Source organism: Zonotrichia albicollis, chromosome 7 (genome assembly GCF_047830755.1).
Source record: "Zonotrichia albicollis isolate bZonAlb1 chromosome 7, bZonAlb1.hap1, whole genome shotgun sequence".
NCBI classification, from domain to species: Eukaryota; Metazoa; Chordata; class Aves; order Passeriformes; family Passerellidae; genus Zonotrichia; species Zonotrichia albicollis.
The window spans coordinates 34,199,532-34,227,034 of NC_133825.1; the positions used below are offsets into that span (position 1 = coordinate 34,199,532).

Sequence of the window (27,503 nt, forward strand, 5' to 3'; positions counted from 1 at the left end):
CGAACCAGTTTCACAGGGGATAGATAACACGCCACAGGAGCAAGGCTACCGCTCCACCTGGTGGGCACCCGGCGGCTCAGAGGGGCACGGCGAGCCTCGGCCGGCGCCGCTGCGGCCGCGGAGAGCGGCAGAGCAGCTCGGGGATGCCCTTACTCGGGGATGCTCCTCAGAGCCAGCCCGGGGTGCGCTGCCTGGGAACGAACCACGATCCTGGGGGATCGCCTTCAGAGGCTCCGCCTGAGACCTGAGCCATCACCACACAGCCCCTCCCTGGCCCCGCAGTGCCGCGGCGAGGCAGCCAAAGCCTCGTGGAGCGCGGCCCCGCCAGGGCTTCGGGAGCCGCCGGCCCGGACGGGCGGGACTACAGGGCCCAGGCTGCCGCGGGCGGGAGGGCGGTGCCGCCGCCGTGCGCCGCCGCCGTGGCCGGGCTGGGCCCGCCCGCCGCGCCGAGAGCATGGCCGGCTTCGCCGACCTGAACCTGCCGCAGGGAGCGGACAAGAAGTCCCTGCAGAGCCTGCTGGAGGCCGCGGCGCACCGTGAGTCTGCGAGCGGGGCGGGCGGCGGGGCCGGCCCGGAGCTCGGTGGGGCCGAGCTGGGGAGCGCGGCCGGCCCCGGCCAGGAGGGCAGCGGGACGCGAGCGGTGGCTCCCCTGGCACGGCAGGCACCGGAGTCTGCGGGCTGGGCTGGCACGGCCGGACTCCCGGGATGAACCTTCCTTTCCCTCCGCTTCCCCCGGCGCCGCTCCGCTCAGCCCGCTCAGCCCGCGGCTCTCTGCCAGCCCAGTGCCCAGGGCTGGCTCTGCCCGAGACGGGGGCGCAGGGGAAGCTCCTGCTGCGCCTTGCAGCTCTGTCTCTGCCTGCTTGTCCCGGTGTCACGGTTGGTTCTTTCCCTACGTGCACAAGTTTTTCCGCCGGCAGTTCGAGAGGGCCCGGCTCTTTTCCTGCAGAGCTGTTGCACAGCCACGTGCTGCCTGTGCGGGGTTCGGGGCGGGAGGTTTGAATGCCCCCGGCAGGTCTGTCATCCTCCCCAGAGCCTGCGAGCCTTACCTTCTCCGTCCACTCGGCATCGTTTGGAATTCCTGCTTTGCCTTCTCCGACAGCTGTATCTCTGCCACCTCTGCGTTTTCTGCACTTTTTAACAACTGTCCTGAGTACCCTTAGCAGTTTTCCATAAAGAAAGTCACAAACAGGGCCAGGCTAGGCCAGACCTTTGGGGACACCAAACTCATGTATTTGTGTTTATAAAGCACTGCATTGAGTAAGAGTTGTCAGGCCAGGGATATGTTAAAAGCCAAACAGATTTTTTTTGTTTTGTCTATTTCAAAGCACTTTTTGGGTGAACCGGTTGTCTTAAAAAATATTGTGAAATCTAAACATGCGCGTGATTATTAACTGTAGGACAGTTAAGTAATGAGTATTTTACGGTTTTCTCATTGGAATTGTTTTTTTACTGTATATTAACTAAATTTTTACTGTGTGTTTTTCAGTGGGATATTCTGTAGTTGCACTTAATCATGTCATCGACTTTAAAGAAAAGAAACAGGTAATTTTTCTTGGGGTTATTTGTTCTTACTGTGTTTTCTTTAGTAAATCTGCTGCCTTATTCCATGTTTCTAGATAGCTTTAGCTGCAGAATGCACATCTAGACACAAGCACAAATCTCTCCATTTGTAATAAAACTCCCATTTTATATTTCAGTAGAACTGCCTTCGGATTAATTTTTAATATGGTTCATGTACTGTCCCACAAAAATAGTTTCCTTAGTGTGGTAAATTTCTTCTTAAGATTGGAACACAGTTTTTGTTTACATGTAAACATAACCCATGACATTTTTAATAACTTTGTTCTGTTCTCTTTCAAGGAAATCATCAAGCCAGTATCCCCTTCAGAGTTGTTTCCATCTTTACCTATTGTACAAGTATGTCTAGTTACATTCTATATATATACACTGGTATTCCGAGTTACCCTTTTTTACCTTTGTGTGTTTGTATATGGGATTTTGTGTATGAGGTGTTAAGAAAAATTAGTCCATTATTTCATGGTTACAACTCCAAGCATTGGACGAATAGTAAACTCACATCAGGGTAGGCTCTATTCATTATTTTAGAAGTTATTAAAGAAATTCCTTTGTGTGAATTTTGAATCTGCTTGTAGTTGAATAATTACAGTACAATTCTTGAAATTTAAGTTTTGGAGGAGCAAAATTTGGATATAAAGAAATACAATCATGTGTTTTGGGTCACCGACATTGATTAATTCAAGAACTGCTTTTCCTTGCAGTTGTGGCCTGCCTGGGGAATCATAGCAGTAGTAAATCATACTCAATTTTTCTGCATGGTTGTTTTTCTTTTTTTTCTTTGCTTTCTATTCATCCTTCCCCAGAGAAACACAGTAAGTAATTTTTTGTAAGAACAGGTATAATATCAAAGAGATAATGTAAATTAGGGAAGTGTAATTACAGATTTAAGAAAATTAGTATAGCAAGACTATAAATATGACACCATTTTCTTTTTATAGCAGACTGGGTGGAAATTATCACAAATTTTTGCATTGAGTTATTAATATTATTCTTTTTTCTGTAGGGGACATCTAAAAGAATTAAAGTCTTGACCCGGCTAACACTTGTTGTTTCTGATCCTTCCCACTGTAATCTCTTGGTAAGTATACTCAGCAATCAATTTTGCAACTTTTATTTCCTTTTTTCAATGAATGAATGATACTTTGGAAATTCTATAAGGACAACATCCTGGAATTTATAGGGCACTCAGCAGTGGTTTCTGAAATTGCATCTCTAACAAGTAAAGTGATCATGAGGAGATGCAGACTTACAAGAGTGTATATGGCTTCTGTTGATCATTTGTCAGTATGGAAAAATAGTTCTGTTCCTTGGTTTCTGGACTTCTGTGCATGAACTAGAAGACCATGAGTAACCCTTGCATCTGGTTATGTTTTTGTGCTACAAGATCAAAGCAAAAAGTGTGTCTTAATAAATTGCTAGGACAAGCCTCAAATTGAGAATAAATGACTTCATTGTAGAAACCTGCTGTGTAATTTGTTGATTATTGGCTTTGTTTTAATACTTGACAGGGAAAAAGGATTTTTTTCCTCATTGTTTTGGTTGTAATCATTGTGCATGTCAGAATTCAAAGTAGTAATTGTTTCTTCCTTTTATAGAGATCAACATCTGCAAACATAAGGTTATATGACATCATAGCAGTATTTCCAAAAACTGAGAAGCTGTTCCATGTAAGTACCATCATCTCATCAGTAATGCTCATTCAGTAGCCTTTAGTGCTTTGTGCTAATTTAAGTACATGCTTTTGTTTTGATTTTATTCCCCATTTATAAAGGCCTCATGGAGTTAATCAAACGTTATAGGCCGCCTGGGCAGTTGATGGGCTGAGGGGTTTGGGAAGATTTGCAGGAGGCTGCAGGACTCTGAGGTGATAGGTTAAAGTCTGAAATATCTACCTTGTCTACATGATGGAGGGACTTGTATGCCCTGCACTGTGGTTGCCTTTATGTGCCTTGTACTCTAGTGAGGACAGAAAACATTCTTTTTTTCCCCTCCAATATATCTGTATATCATCATGTAGAAAACTTCTGTCTTCAGCTTTAACTTCTCAAACTCTTGAAAACTTCCCTAAAATGCACTTTTGATCTTCTGTTAAAACTAATTATTCCTCAAAAATGCTAGGGAGGATTTTTAAGTGGAACTAATGTGGTTCTGTGAGTTACCTGGTAGCTGTTCACCTCCATTTCCTTCATATTTTATTTAAATTGTTCTGAAATACTTGATAACAGCTGATGTCAATGTTCTGATTTGGTGGAGCACCTTGAAAGAAGTTATGTTTTTGTCAGAATTTTTCTTACAAAACCCAAAATTGTGATGTCTGATCTGTTGTAAGCTTGTAAATATTAAGTCTGAATTGGGTGAGTAGGTGGAAGTGTTCCATCTCTGTTAGCCTTGGCAGGCAGACATGCAGTTGAAAGCAGTGTGAGGGGCAGGGACAGCAAAAAAAAAAAGTGAGTTTCTTTGAAGAATTTACTTTCAAAGATATTTACTTTCAAAACTTTTCAGTTTAAAACTGAGTCTGGTGGTTGTTTTCTTAAAATAAGTTAAAGCCATTTTCTAGTACTGCTGAATACCTGTTTTGCTACATTAAAATTGCATTATTCTGTTTTGTTTTTCTACATTATTTCCCCTCCTATTTCAAGTCTTGTCCAAGTAAACTACAAAGCAGGAGCTGTCAAAGAATGTGAACTTTAGAGAATTTTTCAGCCAAATTCAAACATTAATTATAAGAGTTACAGCAAAATGAAACAAATTTCTGAATTTTATTTCCCTTGAAAGATTTTAGGACTCTTCAGGGTGTGACAGAGGCAAATGGTTTTAAATATTTTTTTGCTGGCCACTCTCTACCTCTTTCTTTTGATCTCTGGCAATAGTGTAAAATCTCACTTTTCAAGTGAGCTCAATCAAGCATGCGTAAACAAGCACCTGAAACTAAGTGATCAACTCGGGTGTGCTGTGTTGTTTTTTGGGGAAAAGAGTATTCTGTCACTTAGGGTTATTAATGTTTCTTTTCAGCCATATCACGCCTCCTGCTGCAGTTGCACATCCAGCTGTGGCAGCGTTTAAGCAGCCACTCATTTCTGCAGTCCCTGCCTGCTTTGCTGAGCTGCTTGCTTGCTCAGCTGCATGGCAGCTTGCTTGGAGGAGCCTGCTTTTGGCTGAGCAGTAACCAGAGGTTTTGCCAAGTTCTTTAGCAGTCAGATCCCCTTTCCCAGAGTGATTCAGCAGGCAGCCCCGCGGAGCTGTGCCAGCGCAGAGCAGCGCTGTGCTCTGGCAGGGCCGTGCACACAGGGCCTGGCTAAGCTGACACTCTGGCAGGTGATGGGCAGGCTGTGAGGAAAGAGGCAGGATTGTCAGTGAGATTATCTCCATTGCTTCCATGCTGGCAGCACTCGGAGCTGGGGATGGAACCCAAGCGTGTTTCTCGCAAAGTGCATGAGGTGAAGGACTTCATTCATCCTTCACATTCAGGGCAGGTTTGTATGGCTGCCTTTTCTTTAGAGATTTTAGAATGTCTCACTGTGGAGAGCTGATTCAGTTTCACAGAGCTATCACAGAGGTGAAAGGTACTTTACACAGGGGGTTTCAGCACATGCAGTTTGCCTCTTACAATGCATGGATATTTCATTATTAAAAATAAAGCCTTCAAGAGTGGGTCTTGCATGAAAAATTCCTATTGGCTTTTGGTAACTGAGCATGAGCTCAAGAGCATCATCTTTCTCACCAACAATTTGGCACTTGTGTTTTCTCCATAGAACAAGATTTTTCATGTTTTTGGGAAAAAATTACATGACCCTTGGAGGTGTACTCCAATTTTAGCAGGGCCCAAAACTAGTCTCTGCCCTTTTGTCACAAGCCAGGGAAGCTCTTTTGTGGCTGAGTGTGGCAGTGATATGTATTGAAAGATGTGCTCAAATTCTTCAAATAATTTATATCCTTTAGGGGATGAGGAAGCCATGTTTGCCAATTGTAGAATGGGCTCCTTGTTTAAGTCTCCCAAAAATATTGTTTTGGCCTGCAGCAGGAATGCCCACCCCATGCAGGTAATAGGGTCTGTACTTGCTGTTTTTAAAAAATGTTGCTTTCTAAGATTTCTGATTGTTTAAATGATATTAGTTAGCTCTGTCTGCTGTTTTTAAGCACTTAGCACATCACTAGTATCTAAAAAAGCCTGCATATGTACATCTGAAGATGTAGTGCAGAGTCAGATTTCAATGTTTATTCCTAGAACGTTTGCCAAGGCTTGCTTCAGAGCCCCCAGACAGTGGCAGATGTATTTATTAATGGCTGGCTGGAGTTCTCCCAGCAGATGGGGCTCTTGCCCACAGTGCTGCCAGGCAGCTGCTGGGCTGTGCAACTTGCTGCATGACATTTTCTGGATGAAGTTGTTGCACTTCAGATCTTTTCAGCAGGCAGGGTAGCCTTAGCTTGGCTGCATGTTTGATTTGTCTGGGAGCCAGAGCTAGGCTGAATATTAGAGCTCTTGGAGAAATCTGCTCTCCAGTTTTTCATGCAGTGCAGGAATTCCTCATATGTGAGGAATATGGCTCGCAGTTTGGTTTTCCTTGGTGGTATTTTCTGACATGTTCATGTCACTGGAATCCTGTAGATATCCTGGCTTTTGAGTCACTCCCTGTCCCACTGTGCTTAATTTGCAAATTTTCCAGTGTTTCTGGAGCTGATTAGGAAGGCTTGATTTCTCATCAAATAGGACAACTTGCATGTATCTGATGTCTGTTCTTGCTTCCCTTAATTTTTGCCATAATCTCTTCCTGAATTTTTTATGACCTCGCTGACATATTTTCTAGGGCATGATTCAGAGCTGTTTGTTCTGTGCATGTTCCCATAAATCACCTCAGTGTGGTAGTTTGTACCTCATGTGAGAAAAGGAGGGAAGCCGACTGTAGTAGGGCTGAACTTCCTCTTGGAAATCTAATTCCATGCCATAGATTCCACAGGCAGCCCATGTCCTGCCTAATGGAGGATAAATATAAAGGTGGGGCATGAAGAAAAAGTTCAGTCTGAATGTCCTGGCAAAGACATTTCAACTTCAAAAACCTTGGTGGTGGTTTGCCTGCCTGTGTACTGTGGCTGTCTTGTCTAGGAGGGAGTGCTATCAACAGCTAAGAAACATTCCTAAAGCTGGGCCTGTGCTCTCATCTCCATCCAAATTCCATGTGAACAAACTGGTAGAAGACCAGTTTGCCAAGCAGCAGTGTGCCTTGTGTTAGAGCAGCCCTCACCCCTGGGGCTGCTCACAGCCCCCACTGCTTTTGTGCCGTGGGAGGAGGGATGAATGGTTGGCACCTGACCCAGGTGTATTTGGAGCAGTTGCTGCCAGGTTTCTGAGTGCAGAGAGTTCCCCAACACACAGAAAATTCCTTTTCAACTTTCCCATCCTGTCTTACCTTCTTTGTTACAACACTGCTTACAGGCATTAGTGTAGCCCTGTGTAATCATCCTTACAGAGTAGGCATATATAATTCCTACCTTGGGTGCATGAGATTATTGTCAATCAAGGACTCCCTTTTAGGGCCCCTTTATTTTCCTTGTATCTCAGTGTGAGGAGTCTCTGCCCCTTGTTCATTTCCTCTGTCTCTCAATACAACCTGTAAATTGTGGTGTGAATTCAAAGCTACATTCTTAAACTGCAGCCTTCAGTGCTGTCTCCAGACTCTGCCAGAGGTGTGGCTCTCAGGAGGAGCTGCACCCAGCCAGGAAAGGGAAGCTCTGAGGATTGGTCTCCAGCACCAACAGTCACATTCTGCTTTTTTTTCCATACTTTTCTCTATTGCTTCTGGTAAAAGTAATTAATCCTGAAAACAAATAGGTGCTGCTCTGGAAGCAGAGCATGATGGTACAAGGGGCAGTTCCTGCAGTCTTCCCTTTCTAAACTGGGGTTGGTCTTTATTATCTGTGAGTTCTTTTGTCAAAAGCCAACATTGCTTCTGCATGTCCTCTGTCAGACAAAAACAAAGAAGTAAGTACTGCTTTGGGGTTGACCATTATTTTATTGGAAAATTAGTTCTATAAGAAAGGGAAGACTTGGATTTTTAAGTCTCAAATGCTGCTGTTGTATTGGCATACCTGCAATGCACAGTACCTCTTAATTTTAAAACTGAACTCACCCTGGAGAGACATTTGTTGCATTAAGAAATGAAGGAGAATATTAGTGCACCTTAAGTTAGTTATGTATTTTTTGGCATATCTAATAATCTGTTCCTATTTCTTTGCTGTAGATTGCTTGCACAACACTAGATGTGGATCTGGTCTGCATAAATGTAACAGAAAAGCTGCCATTCTACTTCCGAAGGCCCCCTGTGAATATGGTAAATTTACATCTAAATTGCACTCTTGCTGTTAGACTGACATTAAATACAAAATCTGAGTCGAATTCCCTACTGCTTTCCACCCACCATTCCTATCCAAGTGGTTCTTTTATTTTCTTGCATAATGTATAGTTTTGTTTCAAATGTCCTTCACTTCAGGGCCTCCACTGTGGCACTTAATACACGTTGATGTATGTTCTTTCTTTTTCTCCTCCTGTCCCCCAATTAAGAAGGCAGAAGTGGTGTTCCCAAGGAGTGGAAACAGAGCCTTCAGGCCACTGTGCTGCTAAGCAGGGAGATATGGTGTGATTGCTGACAAAGCTGCTTCCCAAACCAGAAATGGTACAGCTGTGTCAAAACAGATAAACAGCCCTTTGATTTAAAAGACAGGAGATGTGAATGGCAGTGTCAATTTAGGAGAAGGATGTTGTGCTGGTTACTTGAAAGACAACTGTATTGAATCCATACTTGGACAAAAGAATGTCTTGGTAAATGAACCCAGTGTAGCATTGCTAAATATATGCTGTGGGACCCAAGATGGCTATCAGTGTGGACCAAATATAGTTCTGCCTGCTCTTGGTAGTTTGCCAGAAAACTTAATCTGAACGTGCTCTTATGGGAACTTGTTTTCTCCTCTGAGTGTATGTAAAGGTTCATTCCACATGGGCATTCTTGGCTGATGTAGAACTTAGTTCTCAAAATTTTAAATTTGGAATTGGCTAGTAATCGTACTTCCTTTTTTTATAAAGTTTGACCTAGAATAAAAATTCAAAATTAACTAGAATTAATTCTGAGACAGAATAACAATAATACATTGGCATTTATGGTAAACTGAGGATTTCAACATTCCACTTGGAATAACAATTTTGTATGAAACGCTGTATGAGAGTACCCTAGCTGTCTAAAACTGCAGCAGCTGGCCCAGGTAAGGAGTTGTGTGGCTCTTAGAGCCCTGTGTTGGGAGACATTTTCTTTGCAAGCTACCTCTCATCTTCCACACTCCCAGCCTCCAGGCAGTCTGTCTGTCGGGCAGGTCTGTGCATCCTGGGCCAGTCAGTTCTGGTTGTTACAATGCCAGACAGATTGGCAGGCAGCTGAAGTGGTAGGGATGAGGTTAAAAACCACCTTGACTGGAAATTGGTGTATTGCCATCACCTGTTTGGTTTTGATGAATTCAGGCTTCTCTTGTTTGCAGCTATCAGGCCAGATCTATGTAGAACATTTGATGCATGTATGGCTTCTGTTGTGCTTGCTTACAGAGGTCATGCATGGGTGGGAGCTGGATTAATTCCAGCTGTATTCAGTTACTGGACTCTCTTACAGTATTACCACTGCAGCCTATTTTAATAATATTTGTGTAAGAGTAGAGTATCATTTCAGGCAAATGTAGGATTGCCATGGAACAAAGAACTCCTCGCCTTACCTTGTGTCTTTATTGCTAGCACACAGTGTGCAAGTTGCTTAACCTTTCTGTGTTTGCAAAAATAAGGATACTGGGCTTTTGGTGAGGCACTGGCACAGCAAAGGATGTCAAAGCAGCTGAAAACATAACCAGTATTACTATTTGAAACCTCTTCTGTGATTCAGTGTTTTCTAACATTGTCACAAACACCAGAGAATGCTGTGAGACAGGAGAAGGGTCCTCGTTGCTGCTTTTGTGCAAGGAGAAATTGTTTATCTGCAATACATGGCTGCTGAGGGAAGTGATGATCTTTCTTACAGCAGGGTGTGGGACTAGAAGACTTGAGTCCTCAAAGTTTCAAGACAGCAGATTACCAGCAATGGTTATCTGTCTCCTTGACTCTGACTTTGTGTATATATTAGTGGTAGCCAGTTACAGCAAATAAGTGGTTGGTGCTTGTTTGTTAAACCTCATTTAGCTGTCCAAGATTTATGCACACGTATCTGGAGTACAGTGAAGCCTTCCCCCACTCTCCTTTCATGCTATGCTGTGCTCTTACTGGAACAATTCTGCCTTATGTTTTTGTATGTGACACAGTTAAAGTGAGAGTAAGCTGCATCAATAACAGACAGCAGTTGTTACATTGTTAGGCTTCTCTCCTTTTGATTTTTGATCACTGTCTTTCATGTGAAGGCAATAGATCGAGGCATTTACTTTGAACTTCTTTACACGCCTGCCATCAAAGACTCTACTATGAGAAGATACACCATTTCAAATGCCATCAGCCTCATGCAGATCTGCAAGGGAAAGGTAAGCTCTCAAAGTGAAAACAAGGTAATTAAATCAGTTCAAATTTTTCTGGAGTTGTACAGACTGAGCCATTTTAAATGAGTTTGATGCTGGGACATCTGAAGCTGTGACTAAATCTTGGCCTACTAACACAAGGACACAATCATCGTAGCTCCAGATACTTCCAGTCTTGCGCCACTGCATGCTTTCTTCTTAAGCTGTCAAGCTGTTAGATTTTTTTTCCAAAACAACCCATGTGTTGTTATGGTATGCAATTCCCAAAAACAAAGGTGGGAGGGGATGGAGGGAGATTAAAGTGCCAGACTTCTAAGGTTTGCACTAGAACTGAAATTCATGTATTTCTTTAAAATCTTCCACTTCATATTTCTCATTAACCAAAAGCTCTCTTGACTGCCAACTTTAAATATGGGGGCTAAAAAACAATTTAAAAAAAAGTAGAAATCTTGTTTTGTTCACAAGTAAATTCTCTGTGTCCAAAATAGACCAAACAGCTAGCTGGCTGTCAGCCAAGGCTTTGCTGCAGTCAGATGAGCTGCATTCTTCCATGCTACTGAAACCCAAGGAAGAAGTAACTTTGGGATGCTTGTAACACATTGCTTTCATAACTTACCTCCTCTCAGGCTACCAGGTTAAGCTGTCTTATGCTGTGTCCTCTCAGGCCATGCTTTTTAATAGGGGGTCATATCAAATTAAACAGAAATTGTAGCTCCCTCTTCTGTATTGTAAATGGCCTCTGCCACATGTAGCCAGTCCAGAGAAGCTGGATTTGGAAAATCTGAAGTGGGATGTAGAGCTTGGAAGGTAAATTAAAAGCAGATCCATCATTACCTCAATCATGACAGCTTTTATAGAACAGCAGGGTGGGTCAAACAGATTCATTCCTTGGTGCTACAGAGGAGGTGAGTGTTTGCACAGCCTCTCCTGAGAAGCCTGGGACATGACTTCTGTACACATTGACCACTTTCCTTTGGAATTCCCTTTTTGATACTGCTCCTCTTTCCTCTGTGCAGTTCAGGATGTGCTTCTCACATGGTTGTTGATGAACTGGAGAGCACCAGCTGAGTTGGTATCATGGATAGGGCAAGTGAGATATTCAGGCTCTGTCTGTGCATGGTGCCCTTTCACTCTGCATCTGTCAGTCAGGGTTTCATCTGCCACTGGAAGGTAAAGCAGCTGGAGCTGCACAGGGCAAGTTGTTGTCAGGCATGGAAGAGGACTGCTGGCTTGTCTTTGTTCTTTGCCTCCAGATTCAGTAGGCTGTGGACCAGCAGAGATGGTTATTAGCCCTTACTGAGAGTTTGCCTCTGTCAGTGAGGTGGAGGCCCTTGTTTAAATGGAACATAGGATAGCTGGTCCCTAGGCTGCTTCTGTTGGCACCTGGCATGCAACTCTCATGTTCTGTAATGTGTAGTTGCTCAACCCATAGTAGCTTTTGGATTCTTTTATTCCTCCTCTATTGTAGCAGGGCAGAGAAACCTTCAGAAATTTACTTGTGTTCTCAGAGCTGGCATTGAGCAGTCTTTAAAACATTAAAATGTGCAGGGAATGAAGGAGAAACTCCCCTGCCTTGCCAGACAGAAGGTGTATATAGCCACAGTCCCTCACCTGCTGTGTTTTGGTAACTGAGTTGGAGGCTGCCTGGAGCAATGTACTGAACAGCTGCTGTCTGCTTTACCTGGGGAGATAGTGTTTTGCCTTTTAGATTTGCCTTTAGCTCTTGCCTTGGATTTGCCTTTGCCTGCCGCTCTTCACTTGCCAGCAGTGCTTTTCTTACCTGCTCTTGTGTCCCTCCTCCATGTTACCCGTCCCCTAGTGAAAGCCTTTGAACCAGGCAGAGCATATCTCCAGTGCCCAGCAGTGATCCACAGTCCTGTGCTGGCTTCAGATGGCTCACACAGCTGCTCTGGGAGCTCCTCTGAGCCTGGGTGACAGGCATTAGTTGCTACAGTTTGCAGCAGGAAACTTGAGTTTTCCCAGCAAACTCTTGCAGTCAGCACCACTTATGCCCAAAAGCACCTCTGGGATCCATAGTGTAGTCGTTTTAAAGGTGAAGTATTCAGAAAAGCAATCCTAGGCTCCATCAGGATGTGTGCTGTCTAGTCACTTTGATGTATATATTGTTTCTGCTTCTGGCTTTCCTTGTGGGGAGGCAGAGTCAACTGTCCCATGCTCTTCTCAGCACATGAGGAAACCTGGGGCACGCTGAACGTGCAGCCAGTTTTACACAGGTTTTTCAGCTGTTGAGGTCTAGCTGCACACAGGGCATTTTCTTCCAATATCTGCCCAGCTCTTTGTGCTATGGAGGTGGCAGGGGAAGCAGAGCAGTGTGGGGAAACCCCCACCCTGAAACCAGAGATGGGTGATGTGTTGGTGGTACTAACATCAGAGAGGGAAAGTCTGTCTCTGCCTCAGCACAATTCTAATTCTCACCCACTCAAGCAGGAATTCCCAAAGCCTTTTATTGAGTATAATAAAAGGTGCAAGGAGATTTTGCTGCTGCAGAGTTACCAGCTGAGCCATGCATGCCCCCCTAGGTGAGCATCCTTGGAGCTTAGCATCACAAGAGCTCTGGCAGCTGAGCTGTGGGATCTGCCAGCCCCACTGTAGTCACATGCCTGTTCTGCAGTTCTCTCTTTTAGGAGAGACAGGAGAAGGATTTCTCTGCCTGGTGATTTTCATAGGGGTGCCAGTGTTAAGGGAAAGGAGTGTGTGGCACAAAGTGGCTGCCACTGCCTAAGTGTAGATACATTTCCTGAGCAAGTGTGGGTATGGTCAAGGCCAACATGAATGTTTAACATTGAGTGGTACTGCAACGATACAGACTGAAAATCTGGGAGCATCAAACTGTCTCGAGGCACTACCTGTAATCTGCTTCTGGGGGATCCTGGACTCCTAAATCTATTTCTCTTACAGCTCAGGGTGAGTTGTTTATGTGGGGCCTTTTTCAGCTGGTGTAAATAGAGGGGACACTTGTTAACACAGTGCCTGCAGCTCTGCCTTAAGGGCACTTTGAAGTCCAGTATGAGAGATACAGGCTGACAGGTGATTGCTTAATGACATCACTCTGGACACTTACACTGCTTAGCCTGCCACTCTGAAATGAGATGTGCTTACTAATCTCCTGTCTGGCTGTGAAAGGTTTGTAATTGCAAGGGAGGGCTTGTGCCTGTGCCCCTGTCTATGTAGGGGACAAGGCAGTAACTAAGTTTATCACGTCCCTAAATTAAGATTCCTACCCTGACAGAGTTCATCTGAGGGCATCAGATACTCTGATGTTTAATTGGGCTCTGAGCCTGAACTTAGCTAATGCTCAAAAAATTTTTTGCATCTTGCTGATTTTTATTTCATTTCTTGGAGCTGTCTGACAGATGAATGTTTGTACTCTTTTGTTTTCCAGAACATAGTTATATCTAGTGCAGCTGAAAGGGTAAGTCTCAGATTTTTTTTTTTTTTTTATAAATCAGAACAAATTGAAGATTTATCTGTGGCTGAAAATACAGCTTTAATTACACATTAAACATATAAAAATATATGTTTAAATATGGTTGCCATTACCAAAGAATTGTATTGTGGGTTTTGGGACTTTTTTTTGGTTAGTTGTTTTGTTTTGTTGGTTTTGGGGGGATTTTTTTTTGCTGTTGCTGTGGTATTTTTCATGACAGTTTTGTCCCAGATGGACACTCTGTTTGCCAAAATAGTGGTATTTGCTTGATTTACTGTTATGTTCAGTAGCTTGCTATTATATAGCATTTAATCTTGCCTATCTGATAGCCTTGCCCTGCCTGCTCACACTGTCAGTCTAACAGCAAAGGCATTCACATATCCAAACTTTGTTTTGTTTTAGCCTCTAGAGCTCCGAGGTCCTTATGATGTGGCTAATCTGTATCCTTTCCCAAAGTCAAAGGCAGCACTTAGTAGTAGCATTGGAAAGTTCAAAGTGGTTTTGAAATTCTTTTCATCCTTTACAGTCCTTGAACTTTATACAGTGGTACTTGCTGGTGACCCATTCAGTGAATCAGGGCTCTGAGTGTGTGGAAGGAGCAACAGATCTTGGTCATGGGGTGGCATGAGAAGTCACTGTGACTAATAATGTTTGTGTTCAGCTCCAGGAAGGTTTTTTTGTGATGTGCATTAATGTTGTGTGGGTGTAAATGGAGAAATTAATAAAACCCATAAAAATCTAAGGACACTATGAACCAAATGAGACATTATTACTTAGTATCTCCAAAGTGTCACATTTTTGGTAGCAGAAGCTCTAAAATTGGTTTTATGTAAAATTAGAAGTTCCTATTTGAGCAGTAACTACTTCTGGTCTGGATTTTCCAGTCCTTGGTTATACATGTAATGTTAAAAAACATGGTTGTATTCTAGAAACAAAGGAGAGTGTCTTTTCTTCCCTTCTTTTAGGAGTTCAGATGCATTTTTGTTACTCTCCCCACCCCTGAAGCACATATTTGGCCTGTCCCTGGAAGGGAAGGAGTGCGCTCTGAGTCATGAGAGCCATGTGGGAGGTTGTGTGGCCTGGAAGGATTTTATGCACGGTTTTTCTTCCCTCTTAAAATGAGCAGTCAGGCTCAAGCCAAATTAACATAGCTAAGGTGGTGTCATCCCCGCTAAAAGTGGCTGGAAACTTCAGCATAATGCATTAGTATCAGACAGTGCCCTGTCCCCAAAGCTGAAATTTTCTTGGGGGTAATTTTTTTTCTTGATTATGCATATCTAAAATGTTTCTGTGTTGACAGACTTTTATTTTCAAAAGTACAGCTTCTTGTCTGGAAATAAACAACATTGCCAGGAGCTTTCCAGGAGGGCTGCTGGGGAACTGCAGCCAGGAGAATTGGGTGCCTCATTTCTGCTTCTGGGTAACCTTATGCAAAATGTCACTTTGAGTTACAGCTTTGCTAATTCCCAGTTATTTGTAGAGTAAGCAAGCCTGTCGTGCAGAGAGCCTTCCCTGTTGCGTGTGTTGCTTCCTGTGTGTTTGATCCTGAGCAGCAGTGACAGAGGTTTGCTGTTTGGCCTGTCAGAAGGTGAAGCAAAGGCAGCTGTGTCCACCAACTGCAGAGCCACCATGCTGCATGGAGGTGAGCACTTGGAAGCTCCTGTAAATAATGTGTGCATTTGTTAAACTGAGTTCTTGTGGATGCATATTCTGCAAAAGGTCTGAGACCTTACAGAGCAAGTCAGATCAGGGTTTTACTTCTTTGTCCAATGCATGAAGAGGAGCTTGTGTGGCAAGGCTGTTTCATTTTCCCTTGTTGCCATGTTGGCAAATCAGTGGCTGAACTGGCGGTGCTGTCTATGCTGGAGGACTCGTGCAACCACATTAATGAGTCAGAAAGGATTGAACCGAAATAGGAGCCTGCTGCTGTGCTTCATAGTGAAACTGCCCCATTTCAGAAAGGTTTGAATGCTGATCTTAGTGACACTCAAAAAAACTCAGTGATTGAAGTCAAAAAATGGGTATGCATGTGTTTTGCATTTGCCTTTTTGCAGCATGTATGCAAAAGCACCTTAGTCATGTCCCTTTCTGATGCTTTAATACGTGGATTATTTCTGACTCACTCTTCAGTGTGTATCACTTCAAACTCATGGAAAAATCAGGTTCTCCTCCAGCCTGCTGCTCATCTACATAGAAATACAGAGTTTATCAAATTTGTGTGAGATTTCTCAAGCCTGTCATCTATCTTATCTGTGAAATTAAATAGCAAGTGTCATTTCCCTTGTCCCAGAGAGGATACTAGCCCAGAATAAGTCAATATATTTTGTCAAGGTTCTTTCAGAGCCTCTCTGCTAATAGAGTATTTGTAGGGAATAGGGACTCTCTTCTAACTCAAATTTTGCAGAGAAGCTTCCCACCAGTAATTACAAAATTGAATTGGGCTCAGTAGGTTATTGGACCAGTATTTCACGATAATGTTGAGAGTTTAGTAAATAAAATTCTTGAATACCATAAAATACTTCCTTGGTATGTAGGGGATCCTCTGCCAATACAATTGTGCCCACATAGTCTAAGAATCCTGGCGTATGTGAATGCATTTTTTAGTGTTTTTTTAATAACAGTATGTTTGGCTCAGAAGTGCTTTTGACAGTGCTTCAAGAATGTGTCCTTCTGTGATTACTGAACTGACTAAGCCTGGTTTCCTATGGTTTTGTGTCTCTGCAGGTCCTCAGTCCCTGCAGACCTTGGTTTTCCTTGGTTTGCTATAATTCTACACCCACCATTGTATTTTCCCCAGTATTTTCTCCACTCTGTAATGCAGTGAATCCCGAGCTCCTGCCCTTGCAGGTTGCTTCCCTGCTGTGTGTGCTGACTGGCTGGTTGCTCATCATGTCCAGCTGTGGGTTGGGGCATGGACACCTGAACTGAGCATGCCTTAAATGCATTTTATTTCAGCATTTGAGGTGCTGGTACTGCAGCTTCTGCTTGTGTATTCCAGAAACTCGAAAGAGTGCCTGTGGCGTGGTGTACACGGTGAAGAAGCCTCGCAAGGTTGAGGAGGAGGAAACAGCAGTGCCAGCCTGCAAAAAAGCTAAGACTCAAGCTTGAGGACTGAACAAGTTGTCAACAGAAGCCTCCATCTCGTCTTTACCCAGTGTTGAGTCTTCCTCCAACCAACCTTATTTTTCCATTACTACCTTGCCCAGCCTGCAGAAGAGTTATTCTTCCAGCATTCAAGTGAGGAAAACTGTGTGAATGAGACTGCTGAATAGTGTTCACCACATCTGAAAGGTCATGCTGGGCTTCTGGCCAAGGGCAGGAGACTGACTCTTCACCCTCCCTTAGGTGTCCTGGAGTTAATGCAAACTCAAGTGAACATTTCTAACGTGGAAGTTTTTACTTGTACACATGCATTCCTTTTTTATTAAAAAACATGTCTAAGAACACATGCCTTCATAGTCTAGCTCTTCTGGTTTCTCAAGTTTTAAACACATCTCTGTACAGCTGCAAGACTGTAGATGAAGTTTACCTTCAAGTGGCCTGTGAAGAAACTTTTCAATCAGCTCCTGAAGCACTGTATCTAATAAAGTTTATTTTCCCCCAGTTTCCTGAAGCACATTGCTGTGGCCACTTGGGTGCCTGAATGATTGAACTGTTGCTGGATTAGGTGTGGAACAGACTGAGTTAGCCAGCACTGAGGTCATTTCTGTTTCCTGCCAGGCTTGCTGCCAGTGTGCAGGTAATTGAGCAGAAACAAGCAGGGAGGTTGTGGCTTGCAGCAGAGGGCAGCAGGTGGAGGTGAGCTGTGATTTCTGTGGAGAAGGATGTGAACACACATCAGGCCTGTGGCTGCCAGGGTGGCACTCTTGAGTTACTGTGCTTGTGTGAGAAGAGTCTCATCTGTCTGAAGCTGTTGGCCTCAGTCTAGAAGAGCTGCCTGCAGAGAGAATAGGTGGTTCTTCTGCTTGTTCCTCTGGGTTTTGTGCAAATTCACTCCAAAATTGGCATTCCAGGAAATCCTATACCTTGCTGCCCACTTCTGACTCCACCTCAGGATAGTGCCCAGGACATGGCTTTGGCCAGACTATAAAGCCAGCTGACATGGGTTGGTGGAGGAGTGTGAGAGCCTCTGGCATATTTGTCTGTCAGGCCACCCAGTGGATAATCAGGCATTTAACTGAATGCAGCATCTTATACCCCTCTCAGCTCTGCTCTCTCCCACCTGGAATGCTGTGTCCTCAGCACAGGAAGAACATGGAGCTGTTGGAGTGTGTCCAGAGAGGGCCACAAAGCTGGAAAGAAGGATGGAGCACTTCCGTGTGGAAGTGCTGAGAGAGCTGGGGTTGTTCAGCCTGGAGAATGGAAGGCTCCAGCACCACCTTACTGGGGCCTTTCAGTGGTTAAAGGGACTTACAAGAAAGATTACTCCAGAATATTCATCAGAGCCTGTTATGATAGGACAAAAGATAATGGGTTTAAACTAAAAAAGGATGGATTTAGTTAGAACACAAGAAAGAAGTCTTTTACAATGAGGGCGGTGAAACACCAGCACAGGTTGCCGAGAGGTGGTAAATGACCTATCCCTGGAAACATTCAAGGCCAGGTGGGACAGGGCCCTGAGCAACCTGATGGTGTTGAAAAGGTCCCTGCTCATTGCAGAAGGGTTGGAATAGATGAGCTTTAAAGGTCTCTTCCAGCCCATGGGACATCTTGCCCTGGCTGGCAGCCCTGAAGGTTGTCCTGCTTCTGCTAAAGCAAAGGGAGAAGTGCCTGCCTTTCCTAACAGGACTTGATATCTCTCTTGGCTTGAATAACTGGAGCTGTCTCATGCTCCACATAGTGACTAAGGAAGAGATGATATTTTTTAAATCAAACTCAGTAATGGAACTGTAACTTTGTTTTACTAGCTAGTTGAAATGCTGTCTTTCTGCTTTCACATGTGCCTCCACTTAACAAAATAAGTGAGATGGGGTTTATCTAAGAGTGGCAAGGAGGGAGTGTAAGGGATGGCTGCTCTTGGCAGCTGAGACTTAAGATTTTTAGGAATTTTGCAGCAGACATGATGTGAACTTTCTTTAAAGAGAGACAAAATTACCCCATGCATGCTCACCACTCCAGCAAATAAAAAGAACCACTCAGTTAATTTATTCTGAAATGGATCAGTTCAAAATGTACAGAAAAAGCAGTACAAATTTACAAATATACATAATCTGATTTTGCATTCTCCTATCATCATACTTTGTAGTAGTCTAGCTTTTAAAAAATTCACTTCCCTGATACAGTCTCCTCTGACCTTCACAACATTAAATCTGAATCCTTCAGTCCAAACGGGTACATGGTGGTTGGAGCTCTGTCCTCGAGCTCGTTATCAACCATGATTGCCAAACCCTGTGTAAACACCATTACTCAACTGCTTCATTAAATCCTCTTGGCACCTCAGTACACCTCCTTCCAGTGCTCCTCCACATACCACCACTCCATTCACAGGTTATTTTAGCAGTGAGACAAGGCAACAGCTGCAAGTATTTGCTATTTAGAGCTATTGGAAGGCTTGAGAAAACTTGCTACTACAGTTGAAAATTCTGCTATTTAAGACCAAAGGATTTATGTTGCTGGCAACAATTGCATTTAGACCAACTGCACCTATAAAAAAAAGCTTAAATAACATAATTAAAAATTACTTTAAAATAAATAAATAATAAATAGAAATAAATAAAGCCATTTTAGAACTAGTGGAATTTTAACACTCAACCTGTCTTTTAAAATAATTTCTTTGCAGGTTTTTTTGCAGTTTCAGTGAAGGCACCTCAAATAATCCAGTGCCATAAACATTTTCAATAGATGTTCAAGGACATTTTCATCCAGGTTTGTGGGTAGCATTTCAAAGCAGCAAAAGGGTGTGGTCTGGTTTCTCTCCTCAGAATTTACCTAGACGGGCATTCTTTTTGGAATTGTCTTTCAGGCTGTTGAATATCTCTTTGGTGCCATTCTGCCACTGAAGGACAAGATCCATAGGAGTTTTCCCTTCCTGGTTAAAAGAAACAGAGAAATATTTAATTTCATCCAATGATGGCTAAGTCCTTGTTCTTTCCTAAATACTTGTTCATTGCATCTGCATGATGTGAATCCCTTCTGCACACACAGACTTATTCTTGCACCCCTGGGGTCAGAGTACTTGTGCTCTACAGATCTAGTCCCAGTCCTGGTCAGAGCCGTGATGAAAACTGCCTAGGTTTCAGCGGATTTAGGCAAAGGCTGTGACCAGCAGAACATGCAGGTCTTCCTTTTGTTTTAGTTGCAAGTGATTAGAAATTTGTTTAGGTGCAATCTCAGTAAGACGCTCTTTCATTTAATGCAGAATTCAGGTAAGAGTTTAACTACAGTATGAGCCACAGGAATCAAGTAGGACCAACTTCTGTGTGCAAAGTCTGAGAGGGCAAGTCTCTGGCCTTTGGGGCTGTACCTTCCATAACTGTCATACTCTGATGAGGGATAAAGCCAGAACAGCCACACTTCAGGAAGGTGGGCAGAGAGCAGGGAGTACTGAGTGCTCCAGTGGCTGTTTTCCTCCTTGTCCCCTGGGGTTTTGACTAATTGTCAGTCAAAAACATTGACTGGTAATGTTAGAACCCATGCTACTGCTGCTAGGTTTGGATTTGGGAGAAAATGCTGTGTTTTAATAATCGGTCACAGAGCTCAAGCAATGCTACAGCTGCTGCAGTGGCTCTGAGCACAGCCAGGTGTGGGACTTGTCTGTGCTCAGGCACAGGGATGTGTTGGCCGGCTGTAAGGCTGACAGCCAGTCCTGCAGCTCCAGCGCTGGGGCTGGCCCTCACCTGTGGGCTTAACAAAAGGATTTCTCTTGCAAGCTAAGATCCTTGTTGTCTCAGTGGTTGAAGCCCAGGAGTTGTGCAGAGTAAGTATCCTGTCTATTACATCTTTTCATGATATGAGTAATTAAAATAAATCATGGAAAGGTGTGATGTTGTCTAAGTAGCAGATAGTGGGTTCTGGTTTTAAAGGAGGTACTGGGTTTTCCTCTTTTCCTGACCTCCCCCAAGTTACCCTTTCCGTGTCTCAGCTCTGCTTTAATTAGCTCTGAAGTGATCTAATTAAGTCTATTCAAAATAGTCTCTCCTGGTCTCGAAAACTTGCTCTGGTGGGAAATTTATTTTAAAGCATTTTAAAATTACTTTGATTTTGTGCTGTTACTTACGCAGTTCTTTAGAGTCAGATCTGCTCCGTGCAGGATCAGAAGCCGGATGATTTTGTAGCGGTTCAGCCTCACGGCGTCGTGCATTGGCGTGTCCCCTTCCTGGAGACACAGAGAACGGCGTCAGAACAGCCTCAGTCAGTCAGTCCCGGTACTGCCCTGGCCGCTGGGGCCGATCCCGGCCAGCCGCGGCCTGCTGGGGCCGCTCCCGGTACTGCCAGCCAGCCCTGGCCGCTGGGGCCGCTCCCGGCAGTGCCAGGGCTGCCCCGGCCGCTGGGGCCGTTCCCGGTACAGCCCCGGCCGATCCCGGCCAGCCCCGGCCACTGGGGCCGTTCCCGGTACAGCCCCGGCCGATCCCGGCCAGCCCCGGCCGCTGGGGCCGCTCCCGGTATTGCCCTGGCCGCTAGGGCCGCTCCGGGCCGGGCGCTGGGCCCGCTCCGGGCCGGGCTGGCGGAGCGGCGGGGCAGAGCTGCCGGTGCTTACCCGGTCCCTGGCGTTGAGATCGGCCTCGCAGGCGATGAGGTGCTCCCCGCAGTCGTAGCGACCTGTGCGAACAGCCACGTGCAGGGGCGTGCTGAGCAGCTGCGGGCAGGGCGGGAGATGGTCAGTGCCACTGAACAGGAGAAAGCTGCTTCAAAACCAGCTGCCATGAGTTAGCTGCTGGGGGTAAGGGCCAGCTTTTTGTCTCCAATTAAAAAAGCTGCAGAGTTCCAGAAGCGCTTACCTTGTCTCTTGCATTTATGTTTATCCCTTTGTCCAGTAAGAATTTCAGAACGTCCAGGTTTCCACCCCGGCATGCCCAGTGCAGAGCTGTAGAATGAAGCTTTAATGGGGAAAAAGAAATTTAAAGTATTTTAATACATCATTATATTAAAAAAACCACTATTTTAACCAAATTTCCAAATTAATTTTATGTGATTCAACCTAGAGCACTTCACTGTGATCACACAGTGATCACAGTTTCTAGTAAAAAAGAATGTTTCTAGTAACAGCTTTTCTTATTTTGCCCTAATTTCTGCAGTACTGTGAATTTCTCACTTTTCACATTCATTGCTTATTACTCCTAAATACAGAGATCTTGGCAATGCTGCTGTGAAAGAGGATGTGTTTTGTTTATTCCTTGAGCTTAGAAGTTTCCTGTAGCCAGGTATGTGGCTGGTACGTGCTAGTTAATATTTTTTATTTAATGCCTTTTGGGTTCTAAAATGCATAGAAAATTAAACTCAAGGGAAAGAATAGTTCTCTTTAAAAAATAAACAAATCCCTAAGTTATGCAAGTCCACAAAGTGAATTAAAACCCCTCTCCTCTACAGGATTCAGCATCTGTGCCCTGAGCTGTGCTGGAAGGAGTCCCTTGATGCTCACACTCTGCCTGTCGTTCCTCCTCTTCCTCACCCTCTGGGTTAGCGAGGGGGAGCGAGGCTGGCAGTGCAGCCAAGGACAGAGGAGCAAAGGAGCAGCTGCAGGAGCTCTGGGTGCTCAGGACCCCTCGTGGTTGGCATTGCAGAGGAGCAGGGGGCTCTCGGGCACAGCCTTGAAATCCTGCTGACCCTAGGGACCTGCATGGGACAGCCTGACCTCAGCTCTCCTACCCCACCCCAGGCTTTCTTGCTTGTGGCGCTCTGCTGGCCGCCACTTCTGTGTTTTCCAACAACCATTCTGGCACAGGGAGGCAGACACTCCCTCCTGAAACCCCTTCTCAACAATGTTATTTTAAGGATAAACTTCAAGGGCAGTGCAAGTCCTTTTAGAACTCCTCCTGTGTAAGAAGCACTTCTATAAATGGTTCTCCTGGCGCCTCTAAAACAATGAGCAGCTTTTGGGAAGAGGTGTGAGTGGATGTGCATACCATGTCTTTCTGTTCAAGCTGGGCTCCAGCTTCCACCAGCTTCTTCACCACCTCTAGATGTCCTTCAGAGCACGCCCTGTGCAGCGCAGTGCGTTTGAACTGGCAATTGAAGCAGTGCAAAGTTAGATATCACATATGGCACAAAAGATCTTTAAATCTCTTCTCCCACCCTCCCCAGGATGATGGCAAATACATACTCCATGCTGGTTCCTTTTAAAGAGCTTTTGAGACCTGAAATCTGCTAAAGTTTAATAGCAGCCTGATAGCTGAGACCTGCCTATCCAGCATTTTAAAGGATGGGGGAAGTATCTGCAGTATGGCATCCAGATTAAAGTGACACCTGCTGATTTCGCCATCCAACATGCTATGCTGTATTTTGAAAGTGCAGTTCATGCATCATGGAGTAAGAGGGCAGTCACTTATTTATGTTGTTCTGCTGAAAAATTTTTTATCTCTTTTTCCATAGCATTGGAAGATCACCTTTTACAGAAAATCAGGTTCTCCTGGGTACCAACAGCCTTTCTATTTATAAAGACTCTTTTGAGGTAATATTATTTTGAAGGGTCTTAGTGGCCACTAGAAAACTTGATGTACAGAACTTCCAGCATTTATTTACTTTCCCCCACCCTTTTTTGCCTCTCATGAGGGTGGAATCTACAAAACCTCATGGTAAAAGTTATTTTTGTTCTCTTCTGTAGCAGGCTTTGCATTAGGAAGAAGACAGTACCTTATCACAGACATTTGGATCTCCTTTGTCTGACAGGTATTTTTCAATTACTGGCAACTTATTCTCCAGTGCAGCTTTGAAGAATGTGGGAATATCCACAGGTCCTGTCTGAAGGACAGAATATAGAGAACATAAATGTGTGTGGCACAAACCCCCATTAATACTTTCCCAGAATAAGCTACTTTGAAGTAACTTACAATAACTTCTGGTTCAGGCTTCTTTAAAACAGGAACTTTCACTTTCTTGCATCTTTTCTTCTTCTTCAGCTCAATAATTTTTTCAAGATCCTCCAAATTTTCAAGTTTTGACCTGGCCTGTAATTTCTTCTTCTTCAGCTGGAACAAATCAGGGAAAGCAGCAAGTTGAGCTGTGTGACCTCCTCTCCCTTTCAGAGTGGCAGGACAGCAATGTGATACTATTCAGCTGAATTCAAGTAAGACTGGATGAACTTTGAAATGAATAGTTTTAATTTTTTTCCAGGTAAGACTAATTGACCATTACAATAAGTTGCTAACTACATGAGAAATTCTACCTCATCTATAGTTTTTCATATACCATTAGACCTCTTCCTAACTTCTTGAGCTGTATGTTGTGACATGAATTTAAGCCAGGAGTCAGAGCAGCACTACAGTCTCTTCTGGCACAACAGTTTAAAAAATCTCCTGTGCAGCTTATGAAAGCTGGAAAGCTCCTGAAGTTTCAACTGACTTCCACCAAGTAATTTTCTTTAATCACTTTTTTTTTAATGGTGCAGCCCCTAAATTATTGGAACTTAATTCTCTTTGCTTAAAAACATACCCTCAAGAGAGAAACAAGGTTTAGAATGATTTTAGCATTTCAGTCTACAAGTGTTTGTACATTTTGGGAAGCCACAAAGAATGTCCGCAGTGCCCTTGATGGGGCAGTTCAATAAATGTTTAAGACTTGTCCAGACCTGCTTGTAAAAAGCATCTGGGCATGAAGTGAGTGTGGGGCACTGCTGACGCCAAGGGCAGGTCTGTTGTCTGAACTGAGATCCCACAAGGTGTCCTTGGCTTCAGAAGATTCACAAACAGGGGCTAACTCAGGGTGAACACAGATGACAGATTCTGTCCCATGGTGTGATCAAGGTGAATACACTGGTACCATGGTCATATGGTATACAGTTTTGTCAACTGAATTCTTATTCAAGCTATTTCCACCTCTTCTTTTTGTTGTTCTCTGTATTTGTGGTTTGGTCTGCAGGTCATTGGCCTAATGGAAAATAATTATGCTGACTGTGGATAACTGGAAACCCATGAAGTTCTTAGGAACTGGCTTTGAAGGAACTCAAAAAAACCTCTGTAGTCAGTAATGATGTCTCTGGTGAAGTTTAAGAAGTAGTTTTTATTCTAATGTTTCTGAGACTGACTTTCTTACTCTTCATGCTTTAGAACAAAGTCTTATTTCCCCTGCTACCTAAACTTTATCATTTCCAAATCACTTTAAATTTTTAGGCCAGTTCATTGCTTATTCACAAAGAAAAAAAAAATTAAAGCTATTACAGCTACTGTGTTATTGGGGGGGAAAATATCAGTTCTTAAGGATCTAGGGAGAATTATCATGCTCCAGGAATTGAAACTAGTACTTTTCTGTAGACCAGTACGAGTTTCATTTGTAACAGTTCTTCCTAAATGCAATGCCTTGTTTTCATAAAAAGAACATTTTCATGTTATTGGTGGGTTAGTTATTCTGGTGGCAGTCATTAGGTGTGCAGCTGCAGGTGTCTCCCTGGCTCTGATTGCTCCCCCCTGCACTGACAGCCAGCAGCAGCTGACCCCTGGGCACAGGAGCTCTCAGGGGTTCAGGCAGGCACTGTAGGGGTGGTTGAGGCTCTGCCTCAAAGTGTTACTGCCCTCACCCACAGGCTACACAGGTGAGCAGATCTCCGTGGTCTTCAGTGCATTTTAGACAAACCTCCTTTCGTGGTGGCCTCCCAAGGGTTTTTCTAGCCCACCATGTATTTCTAACTTAGGCAGAACGTCAAGCACTGCAACAGGAAATGCACACATGATGATAAAAATCCAAGCAGAAAATCCAAGAGCCTACCTCTGCTTCTAGTTTATTCTCCTTCTCATAATCCAGATCACCTCGGGCCAAGGAGTGCTCAGGGACTGTCTTTAGGTCCTCCTGCTTCTCTAACCTTACAGCAGCTTCATACTCTCCATTCTTGAAGTCCTCAGGGAGGAAGCTGCCAGTCTCTTTATCATCCACCTTCTTCCCAGTCACCTGTAAATGCAAACATGATAAAATATAATCCATGAATTCTTGACTGCAGTAGCCACCACCTGGAAACATGGATTGCTTAGGGCTGCTTGTACCTCATTCCCGCCCTCTCTCAGTGTGTGACAGCCAGGCCAGGCCATTCTGCCTGTGCCTGGCTTAGCTGGGATGCAGCTGGCTGGGACACATCTCCCATGCAGTTAAATTGGGTTGCTGCAGGATTTCAAGGCTGGTTTTATCCATTACTGTCAGTACCAAAGTCCCACTCATAGCAGAATGGCAGAAGCTTTGTGGTGCTGTGCACAGCTTTCAGTAGTTTTCAGAAATATTTCTGATACCCAATTAAGTGTGTATGAAGAGATAACTTGTTAAACTTAGTAGAGGCAGATGTGTATTTTGAGAGTGGTTCATGTGGCCTAGACTGCCTTTCTGTTTGATTACCTTGTAAAATTCTATTTGTTATAGAGTCTAATGCAGAAGAAGCTGTGAGAACCTTGCCAAAGAATTTAAGGCAGCATTAACTACTTAGGCAGTTGTATCTTAAGAAAACCATCTGGGAAAATAAGTGCAGTGTTTTACTGAATCAATCCTGTTTTCCCAGTTTCTCCATCAGATCAGACATTCTTAGTCTGAATCCTGCTGTGGAGTGTCCCATTACTTGTGGTCTAGACCTAATTTTTCAAAGATTTTTACATCATGAACAGCAGTGGCTGTAGGAACTGTTAGTTTATTATTAGAAAACAATACTATTATTAAGCTGCTAATTTAGTGTTATAAAATACTGTAGTTTCCAAGCATTAATATGTTGTCCCAGTCCCTTATTATATATGAATTACTTAGTGTGATCATAAAATTACCGGCTTCTAAAAATATATATGAATTAAAATCAAGGACAGAATCAAATAAGTAGTTACATTTTGGTTGATCTTTTCCTGGTGAACTGTGCTGTGATGCCAAATCCAAACAGCTGTATGGTTGTATCTGTGGTGAGACCCTTTCCCAAGGAGAAGTTAAAATGAAAATATAATAATATAACAAACAGTATATAAGGGTTTGCCCCTAGAGCACAGCAGTGCTGTTAGCCTACTAAATCAGTGATCCACAAAGGTTGTTTTTCTCTGCTGGTCCAATGACAGTCTAAAAAATAATTCATTGTGGGTAAATGAAAGAAGGTTGCACCTACCAGCTCTTCTAGCTTCATCATCATCGTCGTCATGTTTGCTGTGATCCGAGGCTGTGCTCCTGTGTGCTGAAACCTCCCAGGGCCGGGGCTCTCAGGGACCACCACGCTCACTGCACTTATATATCTTTGGGAGAGCTGTCCTGAATGAGATAATCTTCCAACCTGGGAATCCAAGTATGCCCTTGTGCTTGCCAGCTGAGAGGTGGCTCGGGCTCGTTCCAGCCGCCAGATCTGGTGTCCGGGCAGCGAGGGGCCACAGGGGCGGCAGCCCCACAGCCCCGCACAGCATGGGAACCAGAATGGAATGTGAGCTCATCATTCCTGGGGCAGTGACTGCACTGCTCAGCAATGCCAGCCATGCCGTGCTCCCAGTGCCCACTAGGACAGCTGTCTGTTGATGCAGCATTATAACTTCATCTTCTTCTTTCTTTCTTTTTTTTTTTTAATTGACATTCAGATGACTGTCAGACACTGGAAAGGGTAAATGGCTTATGTACAATGTTTATAGCAATATCTTCCTGATAAATGGATTATTACCTCTGAAGTCTCAAAAAGCCATTATTTTCATTGCTATTTATTCTTGGATGATAAACACTTTTAGGGGAAAGGCTTTTTCTCATCATGATGACAGTCTTCTATATTTGTTGGAAGGAATTCTCTGAAGGGATTACTCTACCAGAATGATGTCTCTGGTGCTAAAAGGGCCTGTGACATGATGAGTTACAATCAGTG

The 27,503-nt window shown here is 43.9% G+C and overlaps 2 protein-coding genes across 2 annotated transcripts; one reads left to right on the plus strand and one right to left on the minus strand.

Moving 5' to 3' along the window:
* The first annotated feature begins 70 nt into the window (after window positions 1-70).
* Window positions 71-17,163, plus strand: RPP30 (ribonuclease P/MRP subunit p30). Its single transcript, XM_074544979.1, has 11 exons — window positions 71-536; window positions 1,487-1,542; window positions 1,861-1,917; window positions 2,582-2,656; window positions 3,174-3,245; window positions 7,815-7,904; window positions 10,000-10,116; window positions 13,514-13,543; window positions 13,961-13,998; window positions 15,121-15,200; window positions 16,557-17,163. The coding sequence occupies exons 1-11, from the start codon at window positions 455-457 to the stop codon at window positions 16,664-16,666; spliced, it is 807 nt and encodes a 268-aa protein (XP_074401080.1). The 5' UTR covers window positions 71-454; the 3' UTR covers window positions 16,667-17,163.
* Window positions 17,164-18,671: 1,508 nt separating this feature from the next.
* ANKRD1 (ankyrin repeat domain 1) lies at window positions 18,672-26,928 on the minus strand. The gene is made up of 9 exons (XM_005481230.4): window positions 26,772-26,928; window positions 25,415-25,594; window positions 23,545-23,682; window positions 23,348-23,455; window positions 22,621-22,719; window positions 21,496-21,594; window positions 21,255-21,353; window positions 20,775-20,873; window positions 18,672-19,586 (listed from the first exon to the last, which is right to left on the minus strand). The coding sequence occupies exons 1-9, from the start codon at window positions 26,802-26,804 to the stop codon at window positions 19,476-19,478; spliced, it is 966 nt and encodes a 321-aa protein (XP_005481287.3). The 5' UTR covers window positions 26,805-26,928; the 3' UTR covers window positions 18,672-19,475.
* Window positions 26,929-27,503: the final 575 nt, after the last annotated feature.